Source organism: Aspergillus campestris, assembly GCF_002847485.1.
Source record: "Aspergillus campestris IBT 28561 chromosome Unknown P168scaffold_8, whole genome shotgun sequence".
NCBI lineage: Eukaryota > Fungi > Ascomycota > Eurotiomycetes > Eurotiales > Aspergillaceae > Aspergillus > Aspergillus campestris.
This window is the reverse complement of record NW_020194343.1, coordinates 498,588-523,830: the sequence shown is the minus strand read 5'-3', so window position 1 is coordinate 523,830 and position 25,243 is coordinate 498,588. Positions and strand designations below refer to the sequence as shown.

The 25,243-nt window shown below is 53.4% G+C and overlaps 8 protein-coding genes and 1 non-coding gene across 9 annotated transcripts; 5 read left to right on the top strand and 4 right to left on the bottom strand.

Annotated features, from left to right (window-relative positions):
- Positions 1–435: 435 nt before the first annotated feature.
- Positions 436–6,375, top strand: P168DRAFT_238613 (CCR4-NOT core ubiquitin-protein ligase subunit MOT2; the record flags this gene model as incomplete). Its single annotated transcript, XM_024833620.1, has 6 exons — positions 436–488; positions 547–613; positions 700–815; positions 899–1,267; positions 1,325–3,135; positions 4,136–6,375. 6 exons carry the CDS (start codon positions 436–438, stop codon positions 6,373–6,375), a joined length of 4,656 nt encoding a protein of 1,551 aa, XP_024691657.1.
- A 283-nt stretch (positions 6,376–6,658) lies between these two features.
- On the bottom strand, positions 6,659–8,340 carry P168DRAFT_255171 (thiamine pyrophosphate-dependent dehydrogenase E1 component subunit alpha). Its single transcript, XM_024834445.1, has 5 exons — positions 8,184–8,340; positions 7,916–8,103; positions 7,795–7,856; positions 7,526–7,735; positions 6,659–7,452 (listed from the first exon to the last, which is right to left on the bottom strand). Exons 1-5 carry the CDS (start codon positions 8,285–8,287, stop codon positions 6,685–6,687), a joined length of 1,332 nt encoding a protein of 443 aa, XP_024691656.1. The 5' UTR covers positions 8,288–8,340; the 3' UTR covers positions 6,659–6,684.
- Positions 8,341–9,119: 779 nt separating this feature from the next.
- On the top strand, positions 9,120–12,143 carry P168DRAFT_238591 (beta-mannosidase mndA; the record flags this gene model as incomplete). The annotated part of the gene is made up of 4 exons (XM_024833619.1): positions 9,120–9,307; positions 9,429–9,513; positions 9,569–9,791; positions 9,850–12,143. 4 exons carry the CDS (start codon positions 9,120–9,122, stop codon positions 12,141–12,143), a joined length of 2,790 nt encoding a protein of 929 aa, XP_024691655.1.
- Positions 12,144–12,590: 447 nt separating this feature from the next.
- On the top strand, positions 12,591–14,513 carry P168DRAFT_238837 (putative MFS sugar transporter; the record flags this gene model as incomplete). Its single annotated transcript, XM_024833633.1, has 6 exons — positions 12,591–12,984; positions 13,071–13,160; positions 13,217–13,626; positions 13,680–13,871; positions 13,923–14,017; positions 14,096–14,513. The coding sequence occupies 6 exons, from the start codon at positions 12,591–12,593 to the stop codon at positions 14,511–14,513; spliced, it is 1,599 nt and encodes a 532-aa protein (XP_024691654.1).
- Positions 14,514–15,399: 886 nt separating this feature from the next.
- On the bottom strand, positions 15,400–18,006 carry P168DRAFT_328145 (ATP-binding protein). Its single transcript, XM_024841323.1, has 6 exons — positions 17,441–18,006; positions 17,120–17,386; positions 16,940–17,067; positions 16,173–16,876; positions 16,054–16,122; positions 15,400–15,996 (listed from the first exon to the last, which is right to left on the bottom strand). The coding sequence occupies exons 1-6, from the start codon at positions 17,939–17,941 to the stop codon at positions 15,455–15,457; spliced, it is 2,211 nt and encodes a 736-aa protein (XP_024691653.1). The 5' UTR covers positions 17,942–18,006; the 3' UTR covers positions 15,400–15,454.
- P168DRAFT_291213 (class I SAM-dependent methyltransferase) lies at positions 17,996–18,994 on the bottom strand. The gene has a single exon (XM_024837368.1). The coding sequence runs from the start codon at positions 18,977–18,979 to the stop codon at positions 18,152–18,154; it is 828 nt and encodes a 275-aa protein (XP_024691652.1). The 5' UTR covers positions 18,980–18,994; the 3' UTR covers positions 17,996–18,151.
- A 1,336-nt stretch (positions 18,995–20,330) lies between these two features.
- Positions 20,331–22,030, bottom strand: P168DRAFT_305413 (MFS transporter; the record flags this gene model as incomplete). The annotated part of the gene is made up of 4 exons (XM_024838925.1): positions 20,331–21,221; positions 21,291–21,569; positions 21,637–21,783; positions 22,022–22,030. 4 exons carry the CDS (start codon positions 22,028–22,030, stop codon positions 20,331–20,333), a joined length of 1,326 nt encoding a protein of 441 aa, XP_024691651.1.
- Positions 22,031–22,387: 357 nt separating this feature from the next.
- Positions 22,388–22,459, top strand: P168DRAFT_t118. The gene has a single exon. It is a non-coding gene; the product is annotated as a tRNA-Ala (tRNA).
- Positions 22,460–23,198: 739 nt separating this feature from the next.
- P168DRAFT_238909 (sugar isomerase) lies at positions 23,199–24,523 on the top strand (the record flags this gene model as incomplete). Its single annotated transcript, XM_024833638.1, has 2 exons — positions 23,199–23,570; positions 23,645–24,523. The coding sequence occupies 2 exons, from the start codon at positions 23,199–23,201 to the stop codon at positions 24,521–24,523; spliced, it is 1,251 nt and encodes a 416-aa protein (XP_024691650.1).
- Positions 24,524–25,243: the final 720 nt, after the last annotated feature.

Sequence of the window (25,243 nt, the reverse complement as noted above, 5' to 3'; positions counted from 1 at the left end):
GACATTGCTTGCAGGGAGCTTTTCGGGTGCGAGTGCAGTCCCGTGATATCACGTGTGCATTACATAAGACGTGACCTAATCCAGGCAAACCAGGCAAACCGGTGCAAACCCAACGCCAGCTTCGATTCCTCTTCTCGTCTCTTCATTTCTCTCTCTTCGCCTCTCATCGCTTCTTCATCTCACCTTTGCCAACCTCCCTCTCGGCAACCTCGTCTCCACACATCTCCCCTCTCTTTCTACCGCTCTTTCTCCCCTTTGCTCGGTTTCTTTTTCCCCCCCTGAGCTTTCGTTTTTGTCTACTTTGGTCCGCGACGAAGTTTTAACGATCCCCTCCTTCCCCCCTGCTGCCGCTTCTCTAGATCGCCTGACGAGCGTGCTGCTTCGTATCGCGACTGCCGTTCCTTGACTGTACATTCTCATAATCTCACGAACATAATGTCAAATCGTCAACAGATCGACTCCGTCATCGACGATGACGATGAGTTCTGGTATGTGTGGCCTCGAGTCGTGACGGTTATAACTGGACTGACGAATTGTCCTCTCTAGCCCCCTCTGTATCGAGGAGTTCGACCTGTCCGACAAGAACTTCAAGCCGTGTCCGTGTGGGTATCAGGTACGTGGTCGCCTCCACCGCCTTCCCAGTCGCCCTCGGGATTCGACACGTACGCGATTGGGCCAATTCTGACGTGGTGAATGTAGATTTGCCAATTTTGCTACAACAATATCAAAACCCACAGCGAAGAAGGCCGGTGTCCCAACTGCCGACGTCCCTATGATGAAAGTACTATCCAGTACAAGGTGCCCGATGCCGATGAGTACGTGGTGTTCCGGATTTTCCCTTGCGGCCCCCCCCCCCCCCCCCCGGTTCTTGGCGCTAACCCCCAATCTCCCAATCTAGATTCAAGGCAGACTTGGCGTTGAAACACCGAAAGGCCGCCGCCGCGAAGAAGAAGGAAGCCGAGAAGCGCGAGATCGAGGCTTCCAGTCGCAAAAACCTGGCCGGCGTGCGGGTCGTCCAGAAGAACCTCGTTTATGTCATCGGCCTCAATCCGACGATACGCGACGAGCACCAACTCCTGCAGACCCTGCGTGGCCCCGAGTACTTTGGGCAGTATGGCGATATCGAGAAGATCGTCGTGAGCAAGGCCAAGCCGGGCGGCAATCCGAACCAGGGCATTGGCGTCTACGTGACGTACACGAGGAAGAGCGATGCGGCCACGTGCATTGCTGCGGTGGATGGGTCGGCCAATGGTGATCGAGTTCTCCGGTAGGTTATGAGGTATCCCTTCTTCCATTCCCCTCCCATATGCTGACGGGATGCTAGGGCACAATACGGCACGACCAAGTACTGCTCATCCTTCCTGCGCAACGAACAATGCCACAACCGGAACTGCACCTTCTTGCATGAGACCGGCGAGGATAGCGAGAGCTACAGTCGACAGGACCTCTCGTCGATGAACACCCTTTCCAGTCAACGGTCCAACGGCGCGCCGAGCGGGCCCACTCAGACGGTCCCTCCCCATGTCGCCCGGTCGTCCGCTCAGCCGATATCGCAACCCATGCGCCGCCAACCGAGTAAAGACGACGGGAACGGTGGCCGCGCTCCGGATGGGCCGGCACTCCCCTCATCGGCGAGTTGGGCGAACAAGGACAGCGCGATCAATCGGACGAGACGCGCGAGTCTGACCGGGAGCCAGGCATCGCAGAGCCCACGGCCCGCGAACGCAGCAGTGGCCACGCCTCCTCCCGAAGAGCCAAAGCGGCCCGAGAAGCAGTCCGCCAGTGCACCGGAGCGTAGTGCAACGCCGTCTCCTCAGGAGGCCGCCCCATCGGCAGCGAATTCGCCGCGCCAATCGCGGACCCCGACCGACCCGATGACGTCCATCCTGGAGAACTTGATCAAGGCGGTCAACTCCCCGGACTTCAAGTTCATCTTTTCCCCGGCCGGTCTCTCGTCCGAAGAAGCGGCCCGCATCGAGAACCACCCGTCGTTCATCGATCCGTATGGTGGTGTCAAGCGCCGGGCGATGCGCGAGAGAGCGGAACACGAGCGTGCGCGGAGCGATCAGGAGATCGTGCAGACGGCTGTCGCCGAGGAAGACAGTCGCGAGAGCGGCAGTCTGCAACTGGGCGGGGAACCCGACGATCTGAACCCTCCGCGCGGCCGGATCAGCCGTGAGTCCCATGGCGCCATTCAGCCGCCGTCGCAGCAAGGCACGACGACGAACTCGGTGGTCGGGTCCCCCGTTTCCGCCGCCAGTCATCAGTTCCAAAATCTAAACCTGGGTGGTCGCAGCCTGACGCCGTTGCAGCAGCAACAGTTGATGCTTCTCAAGTCCGCGAGCAACCAGCAGGCGGCCATCGACCCCTTGCAAGGTGCCATCAGCCCGGCTTCCTTGGAACAGGCGGCCCAGGTCCGCCAGGGCTTGATCCAGTCCCAGATGGCTCAGTTCAATGCCATGCAGGCCCAGAACCGACAGAATTCCCGCTTCTCCTTCAGCAACGAGGCCGGCTCGAAGAATCTGCCCAATGTCCGCATGTTGAACCAGCAGGCGTCGATGCTACAGTCCGGGACGCCGAACCCGCTGGCCGCACCCAGTCCCCAGCACGGGCTGGCCAACAACTTCTACACCAGTGGTGTGCAAGGTCCGCCCCCGGGGTTGAAGACGGCGGGAACCCCTCCGATCAGCGGGGGTGGGATGTTCGCCCAGGGCCACGGGTTCACGACTAACACGGCCCTGGGAGGCAACCTCGGCAAGCAGGAGGCCAATCCAGAGTTGATGCGCGAGCTGCTGCGCGGCCGCAGCGGTACAAACGCCGGTGGTTTACAGGGGCAGGAGGCCGCTAAGCGTGAGTTTATGTTTCCTTTTCTCCAGCAACACCAGACCCCCCCTCCCCTGACTCCCACCGCCAATGGCCTTCTGAGCTCTTTCTATGGCGCCCAACCCGGGAATCTCTCCGAGACGGGTCCACAGAAGCAGAAGAAGAAGGGGAAGAAGCAGAGACACGCTAACACTTCCTCCGGTGGAGGCGGTGTAGTAGATCTTGCGGACCCGAGTATCCTGCAGGCAAGGATGCACCAGGTCGGTGCGAATGCTGCTGCTGGGCAAGCGCTGTATGGGAGTCAGGGTCAAGGTGGGTACAATCCCACCATGATGTATGGAGGCGGCGGGTTCAACCGCTGGTGATTGTTCTTTATCCCCCTTTTCCCCATTCTTCCTTTCCCACTTCCTCCATCTTCACTTCTTGATCTTGTTTTTTATGATCATTGATTTGTATCTTCACCCATTTGGTCTTTTCCTGCATGTTTGCCCGTCTTTTCATTTGGTGTCTTTGATTCTATTTTTCTTCCCCTCTTGCGTTATGACATGATATCATATTTCCTTTAGATGGGTGCAGGATCTGTTTTGTTTCCTTTCTCGGTTTTCGAATTCTCATTCGTGCAACTTTTGCGACTTATTCCTGCAACGAAGCATTGAGCAATCGGCTTTGAAAAGAACAAGATTATCGGGCTCGGCGTGGTTCTGGCGTTCGACTGGATGGGTTTCTACATTGTTCTCCATGCGTTTCCTTCTGTTTTCATTGTTCTGTTTCTATACACCGTGATCTGTTTGTCGACATCCGCTTGGATGTCAGCCATCGTCGTCCTTACTAGACGCATCCTGGCTCCTGAACATCCCCTTTACTGGTGACAGCTGTGTGTCTGGTTTTTCTCTTGCTTTTTATTTTTGCATCCCAGCTGGGTTGATCTTTCAGCACCTTGGTGGCCCATTCGGTCTAATCATGGCCTTATGTACGTTAACCTCCCTGCCCTGGCCTTCATATACCGAAGCGGGGCCTTCTATTCGAAACACAGTTTCTCACGACTACTTTTCATATAGACCTGCCCTCTGTCTGTCTGGTCAACCCGGCCGGGACCTTTCGTGTAATTACTTTAACTGCCCTTTTCGTATTTTCGTCGTGTTATTGTCTTTTGCCTGGCGCGTATCGGCTTTTCTGCTTTCTCTTTCTTCTTTTTGTCTTATCTTGTTCAAGCGTTTGGTTTACTTCGAGCTTCTACTTTCTCCATCGCGCCGCTTCTTTTGCCTCGTCACCCACGTCCTTCCTGGCAGCAGTACTGACTGTGGATGCTTAGTTGACGAAGACTTCCCTCCTCTGGGCGCTCCCGCCAAAGACAAGCGTCCGGTTGACAGCTTCGGGTTTCTCGGGCGATCGCATCTTCATGCGGAACCCCAGGTATCGGCACGTTCGGGGACGCCGACCCTTCCCCCCGGTCTTCCCTTGCCACACTCACATCCTGTGTCAAGCCTAATCCATCACACCACAAACCCTCCTAGCCCGGCATCATCAACCGCTATTCTTCCGCCTGGCTTGAACATTCCGTTCCACCGGCTGGGTACCCCGTCGCAGGGATTGCATGAATCTTCTCGTCACGCATCTCCTGAGCCTTCGGATACGGCAGAGAATGTTCCCCCCTCCAGTTGGACAAAGAATGCCTCCGAGATCTCCCTGGGATCGCCTGTTCCCAAATCCGCGCAAAAGGCTCGTACGCAGTCGAAGGACGAACGCCCAGTCGCTACTGGAAGGAAAGCGGGGAAGTCCAAGGCTGGTGTGACTGCTGACGGGGAGCCATCGGTAGCTTCGCGAGGCAAACCCATGAAACTTGATCTCCCCTTGAACACCGTCCCGGCTGCAGAAGCTCCCAAGGTCGAGCCATCGGTCCAACCTGTATCCGTCCAGGCTGCCGCCCCCCACTCCGCTGTGGGCTCGCGTCCAAATACACCTTTGACCGGCGTTTCGCGTACCTCAGATTCTCCAGCGCCCCGTCAACCTCGAGTGCTTCGTGTTGTTGACACCCCAAAGGCCGAAACCCCACCTCCTATTTCCGCCACCCAGTCAGTCTACTCATTGCCGGGAGTCAACAAAGTGCGGTCCAGGAGACCAAGTGTTTCATCTCTGAGCCGTCCGGATACCCCTGGTGACATCGGGTCAGAAGCGGACCTGTACACGTCTGCCTCGGTCTCTCGTGCCAACTCGCCTCCTGCTTCTTCACGGATTGGCTCGGCTCCCGTACGGAGTGTGACCAAGAGCCAAGCCAAGAAAGAGCGACGACAGAAAGCCAAAGAGGCTGAAATCAAGAAACAGGAGGTGACGACGGTAGAGGAACCAGTGCAGGCGCCTATTATTGGCAGAAAGCGCAAGACCAAGAAGGCGCCTGTCATCAGCCACGAATCGTCTAGCGGCGCGACGGATAATAACGCCGCTCCTGGAAAATCCGATGGCGAGATTCCCGGTAAGACGGAACCCAAGGTGGAAGCAACCAAGAAAATGAAGCCCAAAGACAAATTGGCAGAGACAAAGCCGAGTCCCGTTGAAGAGAAAGAGACTCCGGCCCAGAAGGCTGCCACCGAGGCGTGGCGTGCAAGGAACACCGTGGAACAGATGATCAATGACTCCGAGGCGACCGGTGTCCCTATCCGGGATCTGTTTGGTGAACGGACCTCATCGTTGCAGGCCTTACTCGCTAGACTGCACAAGTCGGGTGATCTGGACCTCAACAACCACCCTCTGTTCAACCCTCCGAATCTCAGCCAGCGCTTCGACATGAAGTGTAACTCCGATGACTACGACCTCCTGAAGCAGCCCATCGAGCTCACCGAGGAGCATCGCAAGACTTTGCTGCGCGGAGAGCCCATTCGCCTCCATTCCGACTCCAAGTCGCTCAAGGATCGCTGCCTGATCAGTCCCCGCGGGTGCGTTCTCCACCACCTTTCTCCCGAAGAGGAAGACCGGTATCTCGCCCTCGAGAACAGCATCGCTTGGGCGATGGATTCCTTCCACGAGTATCCGGCAGTCCCAATCACGCAGCCCGACTTGACCAACCGCGGAGGCGACCTCGACGCCCTCTTCGCGACCCCGGAGAATTTCAACGTCTGCTGGGTCGACGAGACGTCCGGCGGTCTCTCGTCTGCCTCGCCGACCGCAGACCTGGACGTCTCAGAGAGCTCCTTCACCGCGGGCCTTCCTCCCAACGTCCTCTCGGCCATGGAAGCGGACAGCAATCGCACCCACAACTGGGCGATCACCAACACAGCCGAGCTGGTGAACGCAACAACTACCTCGGTGCGGTCCTTCGCCGCAGCCACCGCGAAACACATGCTGGGCGCCGCAGGTGTCGTCATGGGCAACATGCCAGACCTGGACGACGTGGTCGGCATGACCGACGCAGAGCTCCGCTCGTTTGCCGTCAAATCGCAAAAGGAACTCGAGTCGTCGCGGAAGGAGCTAGACGGTATCGACAAGAAGGTGGGCGCCTTGGTCAAGCGGAACAAGAAGCTGGCGCAGCAGGCGCTCACCACTGCCGTGGATGCTTAACTTACGGGCGTGGGTGAAGCTTGGTGACGCACCTATCCATTTGTAAATGACTCCTCCCTGGAGGGATGCATTTTTGTGTACAAAGATTCATGTGTATATGTATGGAGAACTGGAATGACATCCGCATCATGATTGCAATCACTTGTTGTATCAATACTATGTTCGTAGCATGTTTAGTATTGGAGTAAACATCGTCGTCATATTCACATATCCATTGGCCCGACTCCCATGCATACAGGAGCCTATGTCCCATCTATAGAAAATATCTACGTCTCCGAGCCCTGGTCAAAATAAACCCCCTAATCATAATCATATCCCCTTCACCCCATCCTGATACTGCCTCAAATCATACTCATCGGGATACGTCTCCACGATCCTCCTCAACTCCTTCATCTGCGCCTCCGCCTCCTCCGTAACCTCCTCATAAACATCCGTAAACGCCTCCCGAATCGGCGGCTTCTTCTCGCGCTCGGCCTCCCCAAACGCCTTCAGCACATCCTTCCGCATCTTGTCACGGGTATCCCGCTCAAGGTCCTCATTCCACAGCCCCTGATTCTCCAACCACTTCCGCAGCCGGATAATCGGGTTATCGCGCCTCTTCCAGTCCTCGACTTCGACGCGCGCCCGGTACGCAAAGCTGTCGTCGCTGGTACTGTGGTGCGAGACGCGGTAGCTCATCGCTTCGATTAGCACCGGTCGTCCGCCGTCTGAGAGGGCGATGCGTCGCGCTTCTTGCATTGCTTCGTAAACGGCGAAGATGTCGTTGCCGTCGACGCGGATCGTGTCGATCCCGTAGCCGACGCCGCGGCTGGCGATCCCGTCGCCTCGGTATTGCTCTAGGGTGGGTGTTGAGATTGCGTACCCGTTGTTGCGGCAGATGAAGACGACGGGGCTGGATCGTGTAGCGGCGATGTTCAGGCCCGCGTGGAAGTCGCCTTCGCTGGCGGCGCCTTCGCCGAAGTAGCAGGCTACTATCCGTTGGGGGATGTCTGGGTTTTGGAGCGCTTGGAGCTTGAGTGCGTAGGCTGCGCCGGAGGCTTGGGGGATTTGGGTGGCCAGGGGAGAGGAGATGGCGTGCTGTTTTGTGAGTTAGTGGGGGGGTAACTTTGAGTGGTAGGATGGGTAGGGCTTGTGGGAGGGAGGGACGGACGATGCGAGGATATTTGCACCCGTAGTGGACGGGCATGTTGCGGCCCCGGCCGTTGTCGTTGCAGTTGGCGAAGAGCTGGCTCATGAAGTCGTGGAGGGTGAAGCCTCGCTGTTGGAAGACGCCCGTTTCTCGGTATTGGGCGAATACCACGTCGTCTGGGGTTAGGGCTGCTGCGGACCCGACGCTGATGCCTTCTTCTCCGGCGGAGACCTGGACGAATCGTTGTTAGCTATTGGTTATCTGGGGAAGGAGGGAGGGGTGTGACATACCATGTAGAAACTGAGACGGCCTTGTCGCTGGGCCTCGAACATGACCACGTCCATGACGCTTACTGGGGTCGTCAGTCTGGATATCCTTTCTCATATAAGGATACCACTGAAGGATACGCACCCGCTAACATGTTCTTATACCAGGTGAGAATCTCCTCGTTGGACACTCCGAGGGGTTTCCGATTGGGGTCGAGCAGCTCGCCGTCGGAGTTCATCACGCGGAAAGTAGGGATACTCGGGAGGTCGGTAGGATTGATGAAACTCATCTCGGTGGTGAATTTGCTGTTGACCGCACCGGGGAATTGCACCCTGCATGATATTAGCCTCAATCCTCAGCTGCTTTCTGCTGTCCTTCCTGTCTTATCGTTCTTATCATTCTCGTCACTTACCGGTCCGAACCAGGGCGTTGGGAAATGCTACTCCATCGTCGAGGGACACGATTCAGCGCTACTCGCGGACTGCGGGCGAAACGACCCAGGAGATTCAACGACATGGTAAAAATGAATGACCTAGGGGGTTGAAGAAGTGTGATCAAGGCCAGAACTCCTTGGGCGCATCTTTCTGGGGATATCTTTAAACGATGGGGGGGAATGCGGAGGAAGGCGGTTGGCTTCGGCCCCGACGTCATGCCCGCTCGCCGCGGATAACCGATCCGTCGGTGGTCACGTGGGGGATGCACATCTAGATCGTCTTTTCTTCACTTCACTTCATCTTCATCCTCATGTCCATTGATAGTTGATATTCGGTCAGAACTAGAGATATGAGAGCATTTCTTCAATGTATGTGGCAATCCATGTCAAATCAATCCCGCCTATTATAAGCTTTCACCATAAACCCTACATGTACTCCGGTGGATGTGCGGCCTTAAGTTCCTTCCTTAAGCTATATCATTGATATCAATAGTAAACCAACGCAGACACTAACTTCATAGTTTACATCAGATGCCGTACATCTCAATCGGAGCTCATGGAACCTCCACTGTCGATCATCTCTTCCGTCGTCCCCGGTGTACAACAACACCGTCACGGACCTGATTGGGCTGTGAGACATTCGGTCGGTCCCCGCATTCCGTCCATCCCTCGCAACGACAAAAGAAACAAGCATTGAGTTGATCGACGCGCTGGGGCCTCCTTTTCTTTTCCATAACGGACTGACCACCGTTATCTCAACAAGGCATGTCCGGCCGTAGATCTCAGGCGGTCGTTCTAGATACTCGAGTCGGTAATCGGATGATGCCGACAGTATAATCTTACGCAAAGAATAAAGGAAGCGTCAAGTCGCGATCCATCGTCATCTCGCAACTTACTTACAGGCTGGTTTCCGCGATGAGGTTGGGTTCAGGAGCAACGCAGACCATTTTAGCCTCTAGCTTGTCGGCTGGGCTCGGTCAGCATGTCACGGATTTGAGTGATCAAATTTGGACTGTGAGTAGTCCGGCTTTGAATCGAACGGTACCGGGATATCTCCCTTCTCATGTTCATTTGGATTTACTGAAGGCGGGGGTAATTGGTATGTTACTCATCATCACCGCCACTAACTGAGCGAGTCTGACCGAGCAAATGTCACAGATGAACCGTGAGATTCCTTCGGATGGCTGCTTGAATCTTAAAGACGGGTTACTAATGTAATGCAAGATACAATGGTCTCAATGACTTTCATCTCCGTTGGATCGCTGATGCGAACTGGACCTACACCAGTGACCCAATAAAGGGCCTGTACGTTTACTCATATACATCCGTGTGGATCTGAAGGTTGCTGAACTTTTAGCAGAAAGGATGACCATGCCTCCACTTGGTTGGTTTTTGATGGACTTGACACCTTCGCCACTATTTCATTCTGTGGACAACCGATCGCATCTACCGATAATCAATTTCGCCAGTACTCCTTCGATGTATCAACTGTGCTGAAGGGCTGTAAAGATGACCCAGTATTGAGCATCAACTTCGGCAGTGCGCCGAGAATTGTGGACGCGATGGCTGAAGATCCAAGCCTTGAAAGTGTGTACCTCCATCACCCTTTTGCACGCAAGTCTAACCGGTCACTTCCTTGCCGCAGAATGGCCGGATGGCGTGCAGTTGACCCACGAGTACCCGAATCGTTGGTGGATGCGCAAAGAACAGTCTGACTTTGGGTGGGACTGGGGACCAGCCTTTGCCCCCGCAGGTCCCTGGAAACCCGCTCGCATTGTCCAGCTAGATAAGCCTAACAGCATCTATGTTCTGAATACAGACTTGGATATTTACAGGAAAGGCCAGATCAATTATCTACCCCCGGATCAGACTCAGCCGTGGGTCGTCAACGCCAGCATCGATTTCGTCGGCAACCTCCCCAAAAACCCATCCATGGCCATCGAGATACAAGATGGAGAATCCGGGTCCGTTTTTACAACCCAAAATTTGCATAATATTGTCATCTCTGGAAACTCTCTCACCGGTGTGACGGTCCTGGACAAAGTTCAGCCTAAACTTTGGTGGCCGTCTGGTCTTGGTGACCAGAACCTCTACCACATCACCATTACAGTCACTGGGGGTCACGAAGAACCAGTAGCCCGTGTCACCAAACGCACGGGCTTTCGCACCATCTTCCTCAATCAACGGAATATCACCGACGCCCAATTGGCGCAGGGGGTGGCCCCCGGGGCGAACTGGCACTTCGAGGTCAACGGCCGCGAGTTCTACGCCAAAGGCTCCAACATCATTCCTCCGGATGCTTTTTGGCCGCGGGTCACAGAAGAGAAGATGGCCCGGTTGTTTGATGCGGTCATAGTCGGGAATCAGAATATGCTACGGGTCTGGTCCTCCGGCGCTTACCTCCACGATTTCATATACGACCTTGCAGACGAACGGGGCATTCTGCTCTGGAGTGAATTCGAGTTTAGCGACGCTCTATATCCCGTTCATGACGCTTTCCTGGAAAATGTGGCCGCGGAAGTTGTCTACAACGTTCGCCGCGTGAACCACCATCCGTCGCTTGCGTTGTGGGCTGGAGGAAACGAGATCGAGAGTTTGATGCTTCCTATTGTTCACGGGGTAGATCCCAAGGGGTACGCGAAATATGTGGGGGAATACGAAAAGCTTTTTATCAGTCTCATCCTTCCACTGGTCTATCAGAACACACGCTCCATCTCATACACCCCGAGTAGCACCACCGAGGGTTACCTCAATATCGATCTCTCAGCGCCCGTCCCCATGGCGGAAAGATACGACAACAAAACCGCTGGATCATATTATGGCGATACAGACCACTACAATTACGACACTTCCGTATCCTTCAACTATCACACCTATCCAGTCGGCCGCTTCGCCAACGAATTCGGATTCCACAGCATGCCCAGCGTGCAGACGTGGCAGCAAGCGGTCGCACCTGAAGACCTGCACTTCAACAGCAGCGTAGTCGTGCTGCGCAACCACCACTACGTCGTCGGCAGCCTGGACACCGACAACTACGCCAACTCGTCGCGCGGCATGGGTGAGATGACCATGGGCGTAGAACGGTACTACCCCATTCCCAGCAACCCCGACCCGATCGCCAACTTCAGCGCCTGGTGCCACGCCACGCAGATCTTCCAAGCCGACATGTACAAGTCCCAAATCCAGTTCTATCGCCGTGGAAGCGGCATGCCCGAGCGCCAGCTGGGTTCGCTCTACTGGCAGCTCGAGGATATCTGGCAGGCGCCGTCGTGGGCGGGCATCGAGTACGGCGGGCGCTGGAAGGTTCTCCACTACGCGGCGAGGGATATTTATCAACCTGTCATTGTGTCCCCGTTCTGGAACTACACTACAGGCGACCTGTCAGTCTACGTGACATCGGATCTTTGGGAAGCAGCCACGGGTACTGTGGAACTAAAGTGGCTGGACTTATCGGGCCGCAGACTCGCTTCCGATGTCGGCACGCCGTCATCCATCTCCTTCACCGTGGGGGCCCTCAACACGACCAAGATCTATAGTACTAACATCAAGGACCTGTCTCTGCCAGACCAGAAGAATTCCATCCTTCTCTTGTCCCTCAACGGAAAGGGCCAACTTCCCAACTCTGAGGATATCGTGTCCCTCGACCATTCCAACCACTTTACCCCGGTGTTTCCCAAGGACCTCGCTCTCGTGGATCCGAAAGTGAAAGTGTCATTCGATGCTAAGACAAAAACCTTCACCGTTGAAGCCCAGTCAGGCATCTCCCTCTACACGTGGCTTACCCACCCGGAAGGCGTGGTAGGCTATTTTGAAGAGAACTCGTTTGTCCTAATTCCGGGTCAGAAGAAGACTGTTGGGTTTGTCGTCCAGGAGGATAGAACCGATGGAAAATGGGCGCAAGAGGTGACTGTTCAGAGTTTGTGGGATCAGAAGGCGTAAAGGACGTCCTTTGGGGGAAGTATCCGGATAAGTCCCTGCTCTTATTCATTGACCGTTACGTGGACGAGTTTTCTTTAGTATGCTGTCCATTACCAATATACAAATAGTGGTAGTCGAACTAAGCGAGGTTTCATTTTCAAAGATCATCCATTCGTAGCAGATGCGGCCATATCAGGCGTTACGCAGTAGAGCAAACAAACTGTCGGTTCCCATAATTTCTTATAACGTCGTTGTGTCTACGCTGCTATATTCCGAGGCCTAAAATGGCAAGCCGTCCGTACTCTTTCCATCCCTTGCATATCCTTGCGTCCTGGAGCGACAACAACCAACCGGCCATATCTTGCACGGTGTCAACAAAAATCTACCTCTTGAGCCCGTATTCACATTGCCAATACAAGGCTTCCCCGAATTCTCGGAGAAACTACCCCAAACAACAGCACCCAAACCATGGGCTACACCACCCTCTGGAGACATCTCTCCCCCTCCCAACTAAACACAGCCTTCCACACCTTCTCCCTGATCTCCATCTTCTTCGAAGGCTACGACCAAGGCGTCATGGGCGGCGTCAACGCCTCCCCGCGATACGTCACGCAAGTCGGGATCGGCAAGCCGGACGGCACCGTGACAGACACGACGCACCAAGGCGGCCTGGTGAGTATCTACTACCTGGGATGTATCTTTGGGTGTTTCGCTGGGGGTTGGTTAGCGGACCGTGTTGGGCGCATCAATGGTCTGTTCGTTGGGTCTGTGTTTGCGCTTGTAGGGGGCGCGCTGCAGGCTGCTGCTCAGAGCTCGGATTTTATGCTTGTTGCGAGGGTTGTTACTGGGGTGGGGACTGGTGGTGGGTTTTACTTCCCCTTTCTGTCTCTTCTGTGGGTGTTTTTGTTGGACTGGATTGGTTAATGAGTTGGAATTAATTCTGTGTAGCCCTGACTGGTATCACGCCGGTATTGGTAGCGGAGATATCTCCAGCTGATCATCGAGGCGGATCCCTCGGTTACGTCTTCATCGCCAACTGTAAGGTCTAGTATTTACTCTCTCCATTTGCTGGATCATACTAATTGACAGCCTAGACCTCGGTATCTCTATCGCCTACTGGTTATCTTTCGGTCTCGCATTCATAGACCACGGATATGCAGATGTTCGATGGCGCTTCCTCCTCGCCTTCCAATGCATCCCGGCCGTTATCCTCGCAGTGTGTATCAAGATGCTCCCCGATAGTCCTCGGTTTCTGGCATCTGTGGGACGCACCAACGAAGCGTGGGATCTGCTGGTCCGTATTCGCAGCCACAAGGTGCAGGCTAAGGAGATTGAGCGGGAGTATTCTGAAATTGTTACGTCTGCACATGACAGCAAGCCCAGCTCTCCTGTTCAGTTCTTCAAGATCCTTGCTGGGAAGGGGGGAAGGCCAGGGTCGAGCTTGGGGCGTCGAGCTTGGCTCTCTCTGTTTCTCCAGATCATGGCGTCTTGGACGGGGATTACTGTTTGTGCGCCGTTTAAGGATGTTAGTAGACTCAGCTAATGCGGACTCAATAGGCAGTCACGGCGTATTCGCCCGTCCTGCTCAGCCAGGCTGGATACAGCGAGATAAAGCAGAATGGGCTCGCTGGCGGGTTGAACACCATCGGTATTATCGGCACGATCATCAGTGCGCAGATTATAGACCGGATGGGCCGTCGGGCATGTCTAATGCTAGGATCTGCCGTCCTATTCACCGTTCAGCTTATTGTACGTTTTATCGTGTGTCTCAGACACATACAACCAGCTGACCAGACACAGGCCGGATGCATATACGAAGGCTCTCTACACAGTCCCGAAAAAGCCCCCCAGTTCGCCCCAGCAGCAGTAGCAATGCTATTCCTCTTCAACTTAGGGTAAGCAACGAGCCCTCAGCCCAGCTACCATTCATTGCACACCCACAAACCCACAACAGCGCTAACCACTCACACCAGATACGCCGCAACATGGGGCACAGTGGCCTTCCTCATCCCCACAGAGCTATTCCCCTCCGATCTCCGGGCCCAAGGCAACGGGTTCGGAATCACGGGGTGGGCTATCGGCGTGGGGATGACGACGCTTGTGAATCCCATCATGTTCGACGGGATCAAAAGCCGTAGTTATTTTCTGCTCGCTGCGCTGAATTTGCTCTGGATTCCGGTCGTGTTTCTGTTTTACCCGGAGACGGGTAATCGGTCACTGGAGTCGATTGAGGGGCTTTTCACGACTGAGAGTCCGTTTTATTGGGGTATGGAGAGGGCGTATCGGGAGGGTGGGGATGTAGTAGAGAGGCCGTTTGGGGGTGAACCATCTGGGAATGGAGAGGGTAAAGGGGTTTATTCGAAAGAGCTGGAGATTCAGAAATGTAACTGATGAGATAATTTGCAGTTTGTCTCTTTGTTTAACCACGGCTTTTCTCGTCTTGATGAGCCCGTTAGATATATTGATCTGCGCCAATAGAGTGTCATATACCCATGGTTCTATTATTGTAACTGCTATGTGTCAGGGCAATCTATATAAAAACGCTTCACACTTACTATTTCTATAGAAGAATTCCATCATCAAGGTCTATCTCAAACAGCGAGAATGCATCAGAGTCAGCAGTCTCCCACTTGCTATTGCTTATTGGATTCAAAGCGTCAAGTCTTAACAGCCATGCCTTGCCCAATCCATCACCATTTCGCAACAGGGTATACAAGACAAAAGCCGAATCAGGAAACAACGACACACTCAACCACCCAAATAAAAAAGAAAGAAAGAAGTAAAGAAACTCAAATCATGTGCTACATTCACAGTCCCCCAACCCAAGGCAGCAATCAGATAAAACAAGCTCATTCCAGCCCCCCTTCCAGACCCCTTCCAGGCGTCCAGCCTTCTCAAAGAAGGTTCCTGCCGTCGCCATCTCGTCACTGCCTCCAACCCTCACCCAATTACAGCCCTTGCTCGAGCGAGATTGCAACCGATCGCGAAAATCCACTTTGGTTAGGGGGCCAATAGGGGAGGGGTCCGGAGGGCGCGTACCGGAGTATTTTGTGGTTTGACGCGTTGGGGTACATAGTTTGTAGGTACTGTAGGTATGTCACTATCTATGTCATTTACTACTAACCTATGATAACCCCCAGGAGGGTGGAATAACAACTTAAATTTGGAGATACAGTCATCTATCCTGATACAAAAGAAATCCAATTCAGGTTGTGTAAGTCTTGCTTGTGTTGTCTTTAAACAGTTTGATGTCTAATAATATACCACCATATTCTATCCCGTATCGAACATACAATTCAAGCGACACCCCCACAGGCGTAGCCTCAATCCCATCAGCCCTGATTATATCCCATTGTATTCAGTATAGCACCAATCGTTTTCGGTCCAACGTTGCCTTCCTCGGCCACTAGCCCTGTACACATAGAGAGGGTATTCCTGATCTGGCGGCCGCTGAGGTTTTGAAGGGCAATCTCGTCGAGTTCTTTAGGTGGGAGCTTGATTCCGCCAGTCCGACGCGCGAAGTTTGCCCAGATTTCCTTTCGTTCGTTGCCACTGGGGGTGGGCAGATTAACACAGTAGTGGAGCCGTGAATGAAAGGACGTGTCGATGACGTGGGGTCGGCTCGTGGTGAGATACATGACTCCTTGGTGATATTCCAGCAGCCTAAGGAACGCGGCAATGGTGGCGTTGTGGGCAATATTGCCTGATACCCGCTGCTCCATGTATATGTCTGCTTCGTCAAGAAGGAGAATGGCACGGAGGGCCGTGGAGATGTCTAGGGCCCGGCGCAGGTTTCGCTCTATGTCGACGCTGGACACACCGAGTTCGCCGGGAGTGATAGTGTACAAGGGACGTTCGATGTGTTCAGCGATTGCTGCCGCCATGAGCCTCGTGGTGTGGTTTCAACGAGCGGAAAGGACTCGTCACTTACCTTCCACAGTCAGGGTCTTCCCAACTCCTGGCGGTCCGTGAAGGAGGACCACACGCCCTTTTCCTTTGCCTGTCACGAAGCCCTTAGCCGTGTCAATCAACATGACATATGGAACATACCCGCAATGACATCGTTGAGTTTGTATCCTTTGAGATGGTTTGCCGTCATAGAACGCAAGACGCGCTTGATATTCTCGGAGAGAATCAGCTCGTGCCAAAGTTCGCCGTCGAACTGGATTTCCTCGAAATACTCCGGATCCCCCCAGAGAAAGGCTTTCTCGTCCAGTGAGAAATATGGGACCTTGTCGGTGCAGATAATCAGATCGTCTGCCTTCAATTGGCCACTATCCAGTCTAACTGACATGTCGTTGACTTTAATACGCATTCGCGGTTCCAATCCACGGATGGCGAGGGTATTAACAACAACCCGAGTGGGAGTCTCGCTTCGGGGATCCCAGTATGCCTTGAAATGATGTCCCTTCAGCTCCTCGAACTGGAGGCCTCGTCTCATCAAATTTCTTCTGAGGCCTTCAATATTCGGGTGGGATTCGAAGGGAAACAACGCCAGCTCGGTCAGGTAACGAATCCCCTCAAACCGAGCAATGTCCGCATGGCGAGACACGGTTCCAAAAGTCTGGCCATCATGGTCGACATATTCGTACTCGATGACGAAAATATCAGACCCGTCTGGTACTTCCCTTGGTAGTGAACTCTTATAGTAGGAGCTGGTCACTCGATAGGCCCGCGCACCCTCGGAAACCCGATCGACGACCACATCACCGGGGGAAAAGGCGTCCGCTAAGATATCAAAGCTCGCCGTGCCCCTTCCCAGGAAAATTGACGAAGAAGGTTACCATCATCCATCCAATCTAGAGACGTTGACTTACTTGGGAAGCATGGCATTGATGTCCCGAAGCCGAGACTGGTACTCTTCCAGAATGAGGTCCAAGAGCACGGCTACATGCTTGACGCACAATTCGCCCTCGTTGACAGCCGCGTCATGGATTCTCCAACGCTAACGCATATCAATCATCCACCCGCTTAGTGTATCATGTCTACATACTCACATATCTGAATAGACGGTCATATGGCCACTTGAACGAAGGTTTGCTTTCCAGTCTCGCTTTCTCCTCCGGCATTGCCTCCATCAAGGCCCTCAGGATCAAAGGGCTTTGAACATCCAGGAAGGTATCGATCAGCGTCTTGTAGTCTTCTGAGAATACGCGTCGCAGGGCCAGAACGCATTCGTCGGATCTATCCAAGAGGGGAGACGTGTCGCTTCTTCGGGTCCTATACTTGAAGGGTTGCCCCGTGACGCTTTCTTGACCACGTATCTAAACCAGTCAATCTCTGCTCCAATCCATACCAGGAGTTGCGAAATTCCTTACCTCATGCACGTGCTCGACCACAGCCTTCATGTCTTCCGTAGAGGCATCCGACTTTGCGTCTTGGGAGGCTGGGCTGGCATTTTTGCAACTAGGCTGGATGTACTGGAGGCCCACGCCCTCAATCAGTTCTATTGATCTGTCTAGGGCTACTTTTTTCGACCCGTTTTGAGTTGCCTTTTTTAACATGTCCAGGATTGTCTTTGATGGTCTTTGGGGTTTATTTGGTCCTACGACCGTGCCGGCCGAACTGTCACTGCCGTAGCCATCATTGTCGGGGGTATCATTGTCGAAGGGATCATTGTCGGGACCATCATTGTCGGGGGTATTGATATCGGGGCCATCATTGTCGGGGGTATCATTGTCAGGAATATCATTGTCAGGGATATCATTGTCAGGGATATCGTCATCGGGACCATCACTGTCAAGGGTATCATTGTCGATGGTATCACTGTCAGGGCTACCTTTGCGGGGGCTCTCCCAGAAGGGTCGGAAGAAGTCCATGCTAATAGATGCTAAGGAGTATAGATAAAAAGTAGTAGTAAGATGCAGTCCAACTAAGAATTGAGCAACGAGTGTGAGTGTGAGTGGGAGTAAGTATGAAAGAAGTCATCCCCAGAAGACAAAGTAAGATACGACAACAGAAAGCAGTACACAGTAGTACCTTCCCATCAAACAACACCAACTCCTCTCCTTCCCCAACCTCACCACCACCTACTTCTTCACACAAACAATCTCCCCATGCGGCACCGAATTCCACCCCAACTCACTCGCCCCAAGCGCCCTCCAAGCCCTCGCCGCGGCCTCCAACTCCTCCCTCGCCGCAACCCCCTTCTCAACCGCCGTCCTCGCAAACTCCGAATCCTTCGCCTCCGTCCTCTCCGCCCAAGCATCCACCCAATCACTCATTTCCTCCGCCGTACTCAAGCACCAAGAACTAGTACTACACCTCACATCATCCCTCTCAAAGCCCGCCCTCCTCGCCCAAGCATGCAACATGCGTCCCGCATTCGGCTCGCCCCCATTCGCCCTCATCACCCGCATATACAGCCTCCTCCAGTCCTCCATACCCTCAGTCTCAGGATACCACACCCAAGAGCCAAAGTCCGACTCGCGGGCAGCGACGATGCCGCCCCCCGATTTAGCAACGCGCTTCATCTCGCGCAGCAAGCCGACGGGGTCGCCCACGTGCTGGAGGAGCTGATGGCAGAAGACGATGTCGAAGGTGTTGTCTGCGTAGGGGAGGGCGTTGGCGTCGCCGGCGGTGAAGGTGACGTTGGTGGTTCCTTGCGAGGCGGCGAGAGACTGCGCTTGGGTGATGATGGTGGGGTCGCTGTCGAACCCGGTTATGTGTCCGTCGGAGAGGCGTTGGGCTAGGTCGACTGTTATGGTGCCCGCGCCGCAGCCGACGTCGAGGACTGTGCTGGTTGGCTTGATGTGTGGGAGGAAGTAGGCGGCTGAGTTGGCTGCTGTGCGCCAGGCGTGGGCGCGCAGGACGGCCGGGTGCTGGCCGTGGGTGTAGGTTGCGGATTCTTTGGTCATTTTTTTGAGTCTGTTGGGTATTGGAATTGTTGAGTGTGTGTAGAAGGAAGGGAGGGACTGGAGGTGTTGCGATGCGATACGTTGGTTTAAGTATACATCTGATGCATGTCCTCCGGTATCGGAGTGCAACATCAGAGGCGGAGGTGCAGTACTATCTTCTACTTCAATTCACATATACACTACATTCTCCTTTGCCTCCTTCAGCCACGCAGCCGCTCGTCTCTACGTCTCCTCCTTCGAATCAGATCAGTCGAAACAAGCGTGGCCGACCCTCCCGGAGGAGATACTCATACCTGAAAACCTTATCAGAGGGCTTGCAATACCATCAGTAACCAGCAATACTCCTGAGAACCCCCTAGCTACCTGGCTATTCCTCGCCACCTGACGATCCCTAGTGACCTGGCTAGATCTAGATACCTACCTCGGGGTCTCGTGGAGGATTACCCCTTGCCAAATGGGCTTAAATCTGCAAGGAACTCTTGTCCATATGACCTAAAAGATGTATAGCTATAGGCTTGCTTGAATGTGGCTACGAACTCTAAGTAACCTCTAAGTAATTATGATATCATATATCTAGAGTCAGACTTTGGATGTTTTTATAGATCTAAGTCATGGATACTTTAGTTACTATATCCTGATATATACTCTTTTAGAGATATAAAACCTATAGTTATATTATATTATCTTAACTCTGTTAAACTGATAAATATTCTTCATATCTATATATAAAATTCCATCGTCTCAGGCATGTCTGGAAGGCTATATCTCTCCCTCTATAATTGATCCTAGCCCTATAAAGCTAAGATAGACAAAGAACCACAGTTTCAGCGCTATGTGAGGAGGCTTATATAGCTGGCTAGTGTTATTACTCTCTCACCCCTATACCACGTACCCGAGACAGATATGATCTCATGATCACATTGCTGATGCGAGCTGACTGGCTCTATGCGGGCATTTCGGCCGTCAGTCGGAAGAATCCCGGGAATGGAGATAAAATCGAGTATACCTAAGGTCTCTCTCTCTCTCTATCTTCTAGTTCATAGCAGAGATATGCTAATTTCTTACTTGAGGAAAGCGCGGTTCATTTACTTGTGGTTAGGGAAACCCTAATCTTGTTGCATGTACGCGTGTTGAAAATCTATGCCACTACTCCCCGGGGACAACATAGTTTGTATACCAAGGGAGTAGTCGCAACTATACCCCCAACAAACCATAAACTAGTAGACTCTATATATACTTCCTTTCTAATTATCTTCTTCTTTCTACACATCTCTCTCTTACTATATGTTCCCTCCAGAAACCACCCCTCATTTTTACCATCTAACACACCTCCACCATCACATCTCCCAACTTAATCAGTTGGAATCACCCTCTTCACCTGCATCCCGCCCCTCCAACCAACCCACCCCGTCTCCTTCGGCCCCCGAGCAAGCACCACTCCCACAGACACAACCGTAAGCGCAACGCTAACACTCCCCGAAAGAATCCACCCACCCTGAGCATACGCGCGATTCCCAACCGCCGTGCCCGTCAACTGACCGCAAAACACGCCCAGCATGTACCCCGTATTCAGCCGGTTGCGGGCCTTGGGGGCCACGGCGTAGATAGCTACCCTGTTCGCCGTCTGGGACATCGACAGTCCGAAGTCCTGCACGGCGGCTTGGACGATGGGTCCCGCGACGGTGAATGAGCCTGTGTAGGTGCCGATTGTTATGCCTGTCAGGACGATGATAAGGCAGATGAGGAGGGAGAGTTCCGGGACGAGGACGTCGATGACGAAGCGGGAGAAGACGGGCCCTAGGAACATGGGGACTAGGCCGGCGATGGAGAAGAGGCCGATGGTCAGGGTGGAGAAGTGGTAGGGGGCGCCGGAGAGGAGGAAGGTCACGGTTGTCCAGAAGGAGGTGAAGGTTGCGGAGCCGAGGAAGCCGATGAGGGTGCATTGGACGAGGACGGGGGACTTGCGGAAGTAGCCGAGGATGGAGGTGAGGGTGGACCAGTAGGAGATGTTGGCGTTTGTGGAGGGGTAGTCCGGCATGAAGAGCCAGAGGAGGATGAAGATGAGGTATTGCAGGGCGAGGGAGAGCCAGTACACGTTGCGCCAGTGGGAGCGGTCAGCGATGATGCCGGCGAGGAGGCGCGCGGAGAGCAGGCCGAGCATGAGGCCTGAGGAGACGATTGAGAGGGCGGTTGCGCGGCGGGCGGGAGGGGCGAGGTCGCCTACTAGGGGGAGCATTACTTGCTGTGGTGTGTTAGATTGTGTGGATGGGGCCGGGGCAGGGGGGTGTCAAGTTTAGGGAGATAAAAGTACCGGTGTGACTGTGGTGATGGAGGTGATGAAGCTGAGGGCTAGAAACACGTTGAAGGACTCGGTGAAGCAGAGGCCGATCCAGATTGTTGCCGTGGTGAAGGTCAGCAGGAGGACGAACGGTCTTCGACGCACGATGTCTCCCACTGGGCAGAGGAAGATAAGTCCTGCTGCATAGCCTGCCTGCGAGCAGGTGGGAATCAACGATGCCCGTTCTTGCGTCACATTGAAGTGGTGGGCGAGGATGTCTAGTAGTGGCTGTGCGTAGTAGAGATTGGCGACCTACGAGCTGTCAGTGTATGACTCTTGGCTCTTGGGGTTTGGCAGAGGTCCAATGAATGGAGCATACCGTAAAGGTCGCGGCAAAGGCGAACAAGACATTTAGATAGTAATTGAACTTGGGAGGGTTGTCCAGATCCCAGCGACATCGGGGAGGAGCCCAGAGGAAGAGATCCAGCAGTCTCCCGCGTGAGGGTTCTAGGGCTTGTCCTCCATCCTATGACGCGTCAGAAATTTTCTGTCACCATTCATTCTAGGTGGGAAGATACCGGTGAAGGAGCGATGCTTGTTGTTTGATGATCATTTTGCCCAGGATGTTTAGGCTCTTCCATGCTCAATCTCTCGAAGCTTATCCAGACCTCTTAGGATAATATATATATACCTTGTATATATATTATATACCCACCTCTCAGTTAGATTTAGATGTCGGTGCAAATAATGGCATCTCTGCACACACCATCCATCGCGTCTTCCACTGACTAATTCATCAGGATCACAATGCCTGTCAGTCCAATCCGATTCCGCTGCGGGGTTGGTTGGGAGTAGATAAGAGGTGTGCCCTAACAGGCGCTAGGTACTGGCTTGTCTGAATGACGGACGGTGGTTTCCATATCCATCCATTCTCCGTGAGCTGTGATTATGATTGGCGAGTCGGGGTATTGTCGTGGATGTTCAATTAACATCATGGATCCTGGGATCGGGCAATCCGTGTGGGGGATTACGCCATGAGATGGTGGTGGATGTGACAGCCTGAGTGGTGGATATATACAAAAGATCAATCCCTGTATGAAGCCAAGACAGAAAGCAAACTTCAACAAGATGGGCTTGTGGTTTAGTGGTATAATACTCGCTTAGCATGTGAGTGGTCCGGGGTTCGATTCCCCGCGAGTCCATTTTTTTTTCTTTTTCTTTCTTTCTTATCCAGGTTTTCTGTTTCCGTTCAGATGTATCTCTTGTTAAATCATTTAGATCTGAATAATCTATTTTTTTTATAATCTGCACCATTCTGTCATGTACTGAAGATCAACGGAAGATCCATTGGAAAATCTCCGTTCCATGTCCATTCACGTATATCCATCCATAACTATATCCCCGTCTGATATATCTCTCCCACCGGGACAATCTGCAACAATGATCTGATAAGGTATGGATGGACAGAAAACACCCTGGGAGTTCCTGAAGATCGGCATTCCGAATGCATCAGTATCGCCGATGATGGTGTCATCATGCCTAACTTCGTCCCGTCCCATCGCATAGAACAGACCAGAAAAGATCTTGATTCCCTCCTCGTGCCCTAATCTCTGTCTCTCCGAGTTTTATTTCCGATCGGAGGTATCGGTTGATAAAGGCTGGAGATCTCCACTCTTTTCCTCTCTCTCCATCTCCAATTCTCGGAAAATTCTCTCTTCCCCTCCCCCGCCATTGCGGCCTTCCTTTTCTTCTTCCGATACTGCAATCCTTCGCTTCCCCCCTCCACTTCCGTCTGGGATTGCGCTGGGGGTTCCATTTCCTTTCCTTTTCTTTCTTTTTTTCTTTTCGCCTCTTCCCGGAAGACGACTCGCCTCTCCAGTCCTTCATTTCGGCAGACAATGGTGGCTGATCATGGGTCACCACAAGCTGCACTCGCCGGCCATGGTTCCCTCCGTCTCGGCCTTTTCCTTACTGCCCATGACGCCCCCCGATCCCTCTGATTCCGGAATTTCCAGCACTAAAGATGGCCTATCCGTGGCGGCTGCCCTGCAGGTGATCTCCACCGAGCGTGCCGCGCTCTTCCACCTCGAACAGATCTACCAGACCGACGCCCTGGCCCAAGAACACCTCGTGCGCGCCGTGACCCAGATCGCCCGCAGCATTCGCAATGGCGGTAAACTGGTCTGCTGCGGGGTGGGAAAGAGCGGAAAGATCGCCCAGAAACTCGAGGCCACCATGAATAGTTTGGGGATCTACAGTGCCTTTCTACACCCGACGGAGGCTCTCCACGGGGACCTCGGCATGGTTCGACCGGTAAGACCAGACCGATTGATTTTGGGAATAGGACCGAATGGCGTGGAAAATGCTAACGTCGTGTCTACCCATAGAATGACACCCTCCTGGTCATCTCCTTCTCGGGGCGCACCCCGGAGCTCCTACTCCTGCTCCCGCACATCCCCTCCACGGTCCCTGTGATCGCCATTACAGCGCACATGCACCCATCCACCTGTCCACTGCTATCCTTCCAGCCCTCCGACATGGGCATCCTCCTCCCGGCGCCCATTCACGAAGACGAAGAGTCCGCCATCGGCGTGTGCGCTCCAACCTCCTCAACGACAGTGGCCCTGTCTCTAGGCGACGCTCTAGCCATCGCAACCGCGCGCCGCCTGCATACCGCGCCAGGCCGCGGCCCCGCAGAAGTCTTCAAGAGCTTCCACCCCGGCGGAGCCATCGGCGCCGCCTCATCAGCCTCGACCCCCATGAGCATGTCCACCGCGTCCTTCCTCACAGACGATCTATCCGTTCCGTCCCTGCAGCCAACCCCCGAGACCAGCGGCGCGGCCCCGCTGCGCCTATGCGACCTGCTCGTCCCCATCGACCAGATCCCAACAGTCACCTCCTCTTCCCAGCATACCCGCCTCCTGGATGTCCTTCTCACAGCCATCCAGCACCCATCGGCCCGGTCGTGGGTCTTCCTCTCCGAGACGGAAGATGAGATCATCCCGCCTCGCCATCTGCGCACCCTCTCGCAGTCTACAGACGTCGACATGACTGTCTCCAGTTGCGCACAAAAGGGCCTCCCCTGCGCCGTCTCCCGCGCCGAGTGGCTCTGTCTCCCTGCGTCCAGTACCGTTGACTCCGTGCGCCGCCGCGTCGCCGAGTCCACTGGCCCTACCATCGCAGTCATTGCCGCCATGCACGACGCAAAACCGGACGTCTGTTTAGGCGTGGTCGAGGCTTCAAGTCTGTGGGATCCTCATGGCTGAATTTCTACTCTTCACATCCTACACTACACTACACACCGCCCAGACCATATAGAATCTTGGTCCGCATGCACGGCTGGCTTGCCATGACTTTATCTCCTCTCTTCCTCCTCCCCTCTTCTTCTTGTCACGAAATGACCATAATAGAGATCACGCTTTTCATTTCCTGTATTGCCCCTTTGCGAGGTTTCTATTCCATCTTGTTGATTTCTTTTTTATTACCCCGTGTCAGGCACCTTAAACGGTCCGACACATGTTGATTGCAATATCCATTTCACGAATGTACATGTCTGTCTAATCCATCTATTACATGCTAGTATGTATATTCTGATCTATACTCCGGTACCAATCTATCATACCCATTCGCCTATCCCTATCCTTTCATTCCTTATACTTTATGCATTATACTTTGGACTTTATACTTTATATGTTTATACTTTATCCTTGTTATGTTTATACTATATACTCTATGTTTATATATGATTGTGTTCTATTCTGCTAGTATATATTGTTGTGATCGTTACGTTTGACATCATTATATAAGATAGATTTCTGAGTGTGGAAAGAATCCTGGGACTATACTATCCCATTAATTTGTTTTAATTGATTATTCTATCCATGTATTCACGGCATTAGAAAGATATGAAACCGCTATAGCAGAAGGTAATAATATGATGGGATCTTGTGTATTCGTGAGAACTAGATCACCATTTATCCTGGGAA

Bases quoted from the DNA above. Each gene is read 5' to 3' on its own strand.
- P168DRAFT_255171 (XM_024834445.1), bottom strand. From the start codon at position 8,287: ATGTCGTTGAATCTCCTGGGTCGTTTCGCCCGCAGTCCGCGAGTAGCG. The intron at 7,736-7,794 runs GTATGTCACACC...CGATTCGTCCAG, and splicing joins GCCGTCTCAGTTTCTACATG to GTCTCCGCCGGAGAAGAAGG. The intron at 7,453-7,525 runs GTCCGTCCCTCC...CTCACAAAACAG, and splicing joins GGTGCAAATATCCTCGCATC to CACGCCATCTCCTCTCCCCT.
- P168DRAFT_328145 (XM_024841323.1), bottom strand. From the start codon at position 17,941: ATGGACTTCTTCCGACCCTTCTGGGAGAGCCCCCGCAAAGGTAGCCCT. The intron at 17,068-17,119 runs GTGAGTATGTAG...GATATGCGTTAG, and splicing joins ATGACCGTCTATTCAGATAT to CGTTGGAGAATCCATGACGC. The intron at 15,997-16,053 runs GTAAGTGACGAG...TCATGGCGGCAG, and splicing joins GAAGACCCTGACTGTGGAAG to CAATCGCTGAACACATCGAA.
- P168DRAFT_291213 (XM_024837368.1), bottom strand. From the start codon at position 18,979: ATGACCAAAGAATCCGCAACCTACACCCACGGCCAGCACCCGGCCGTC.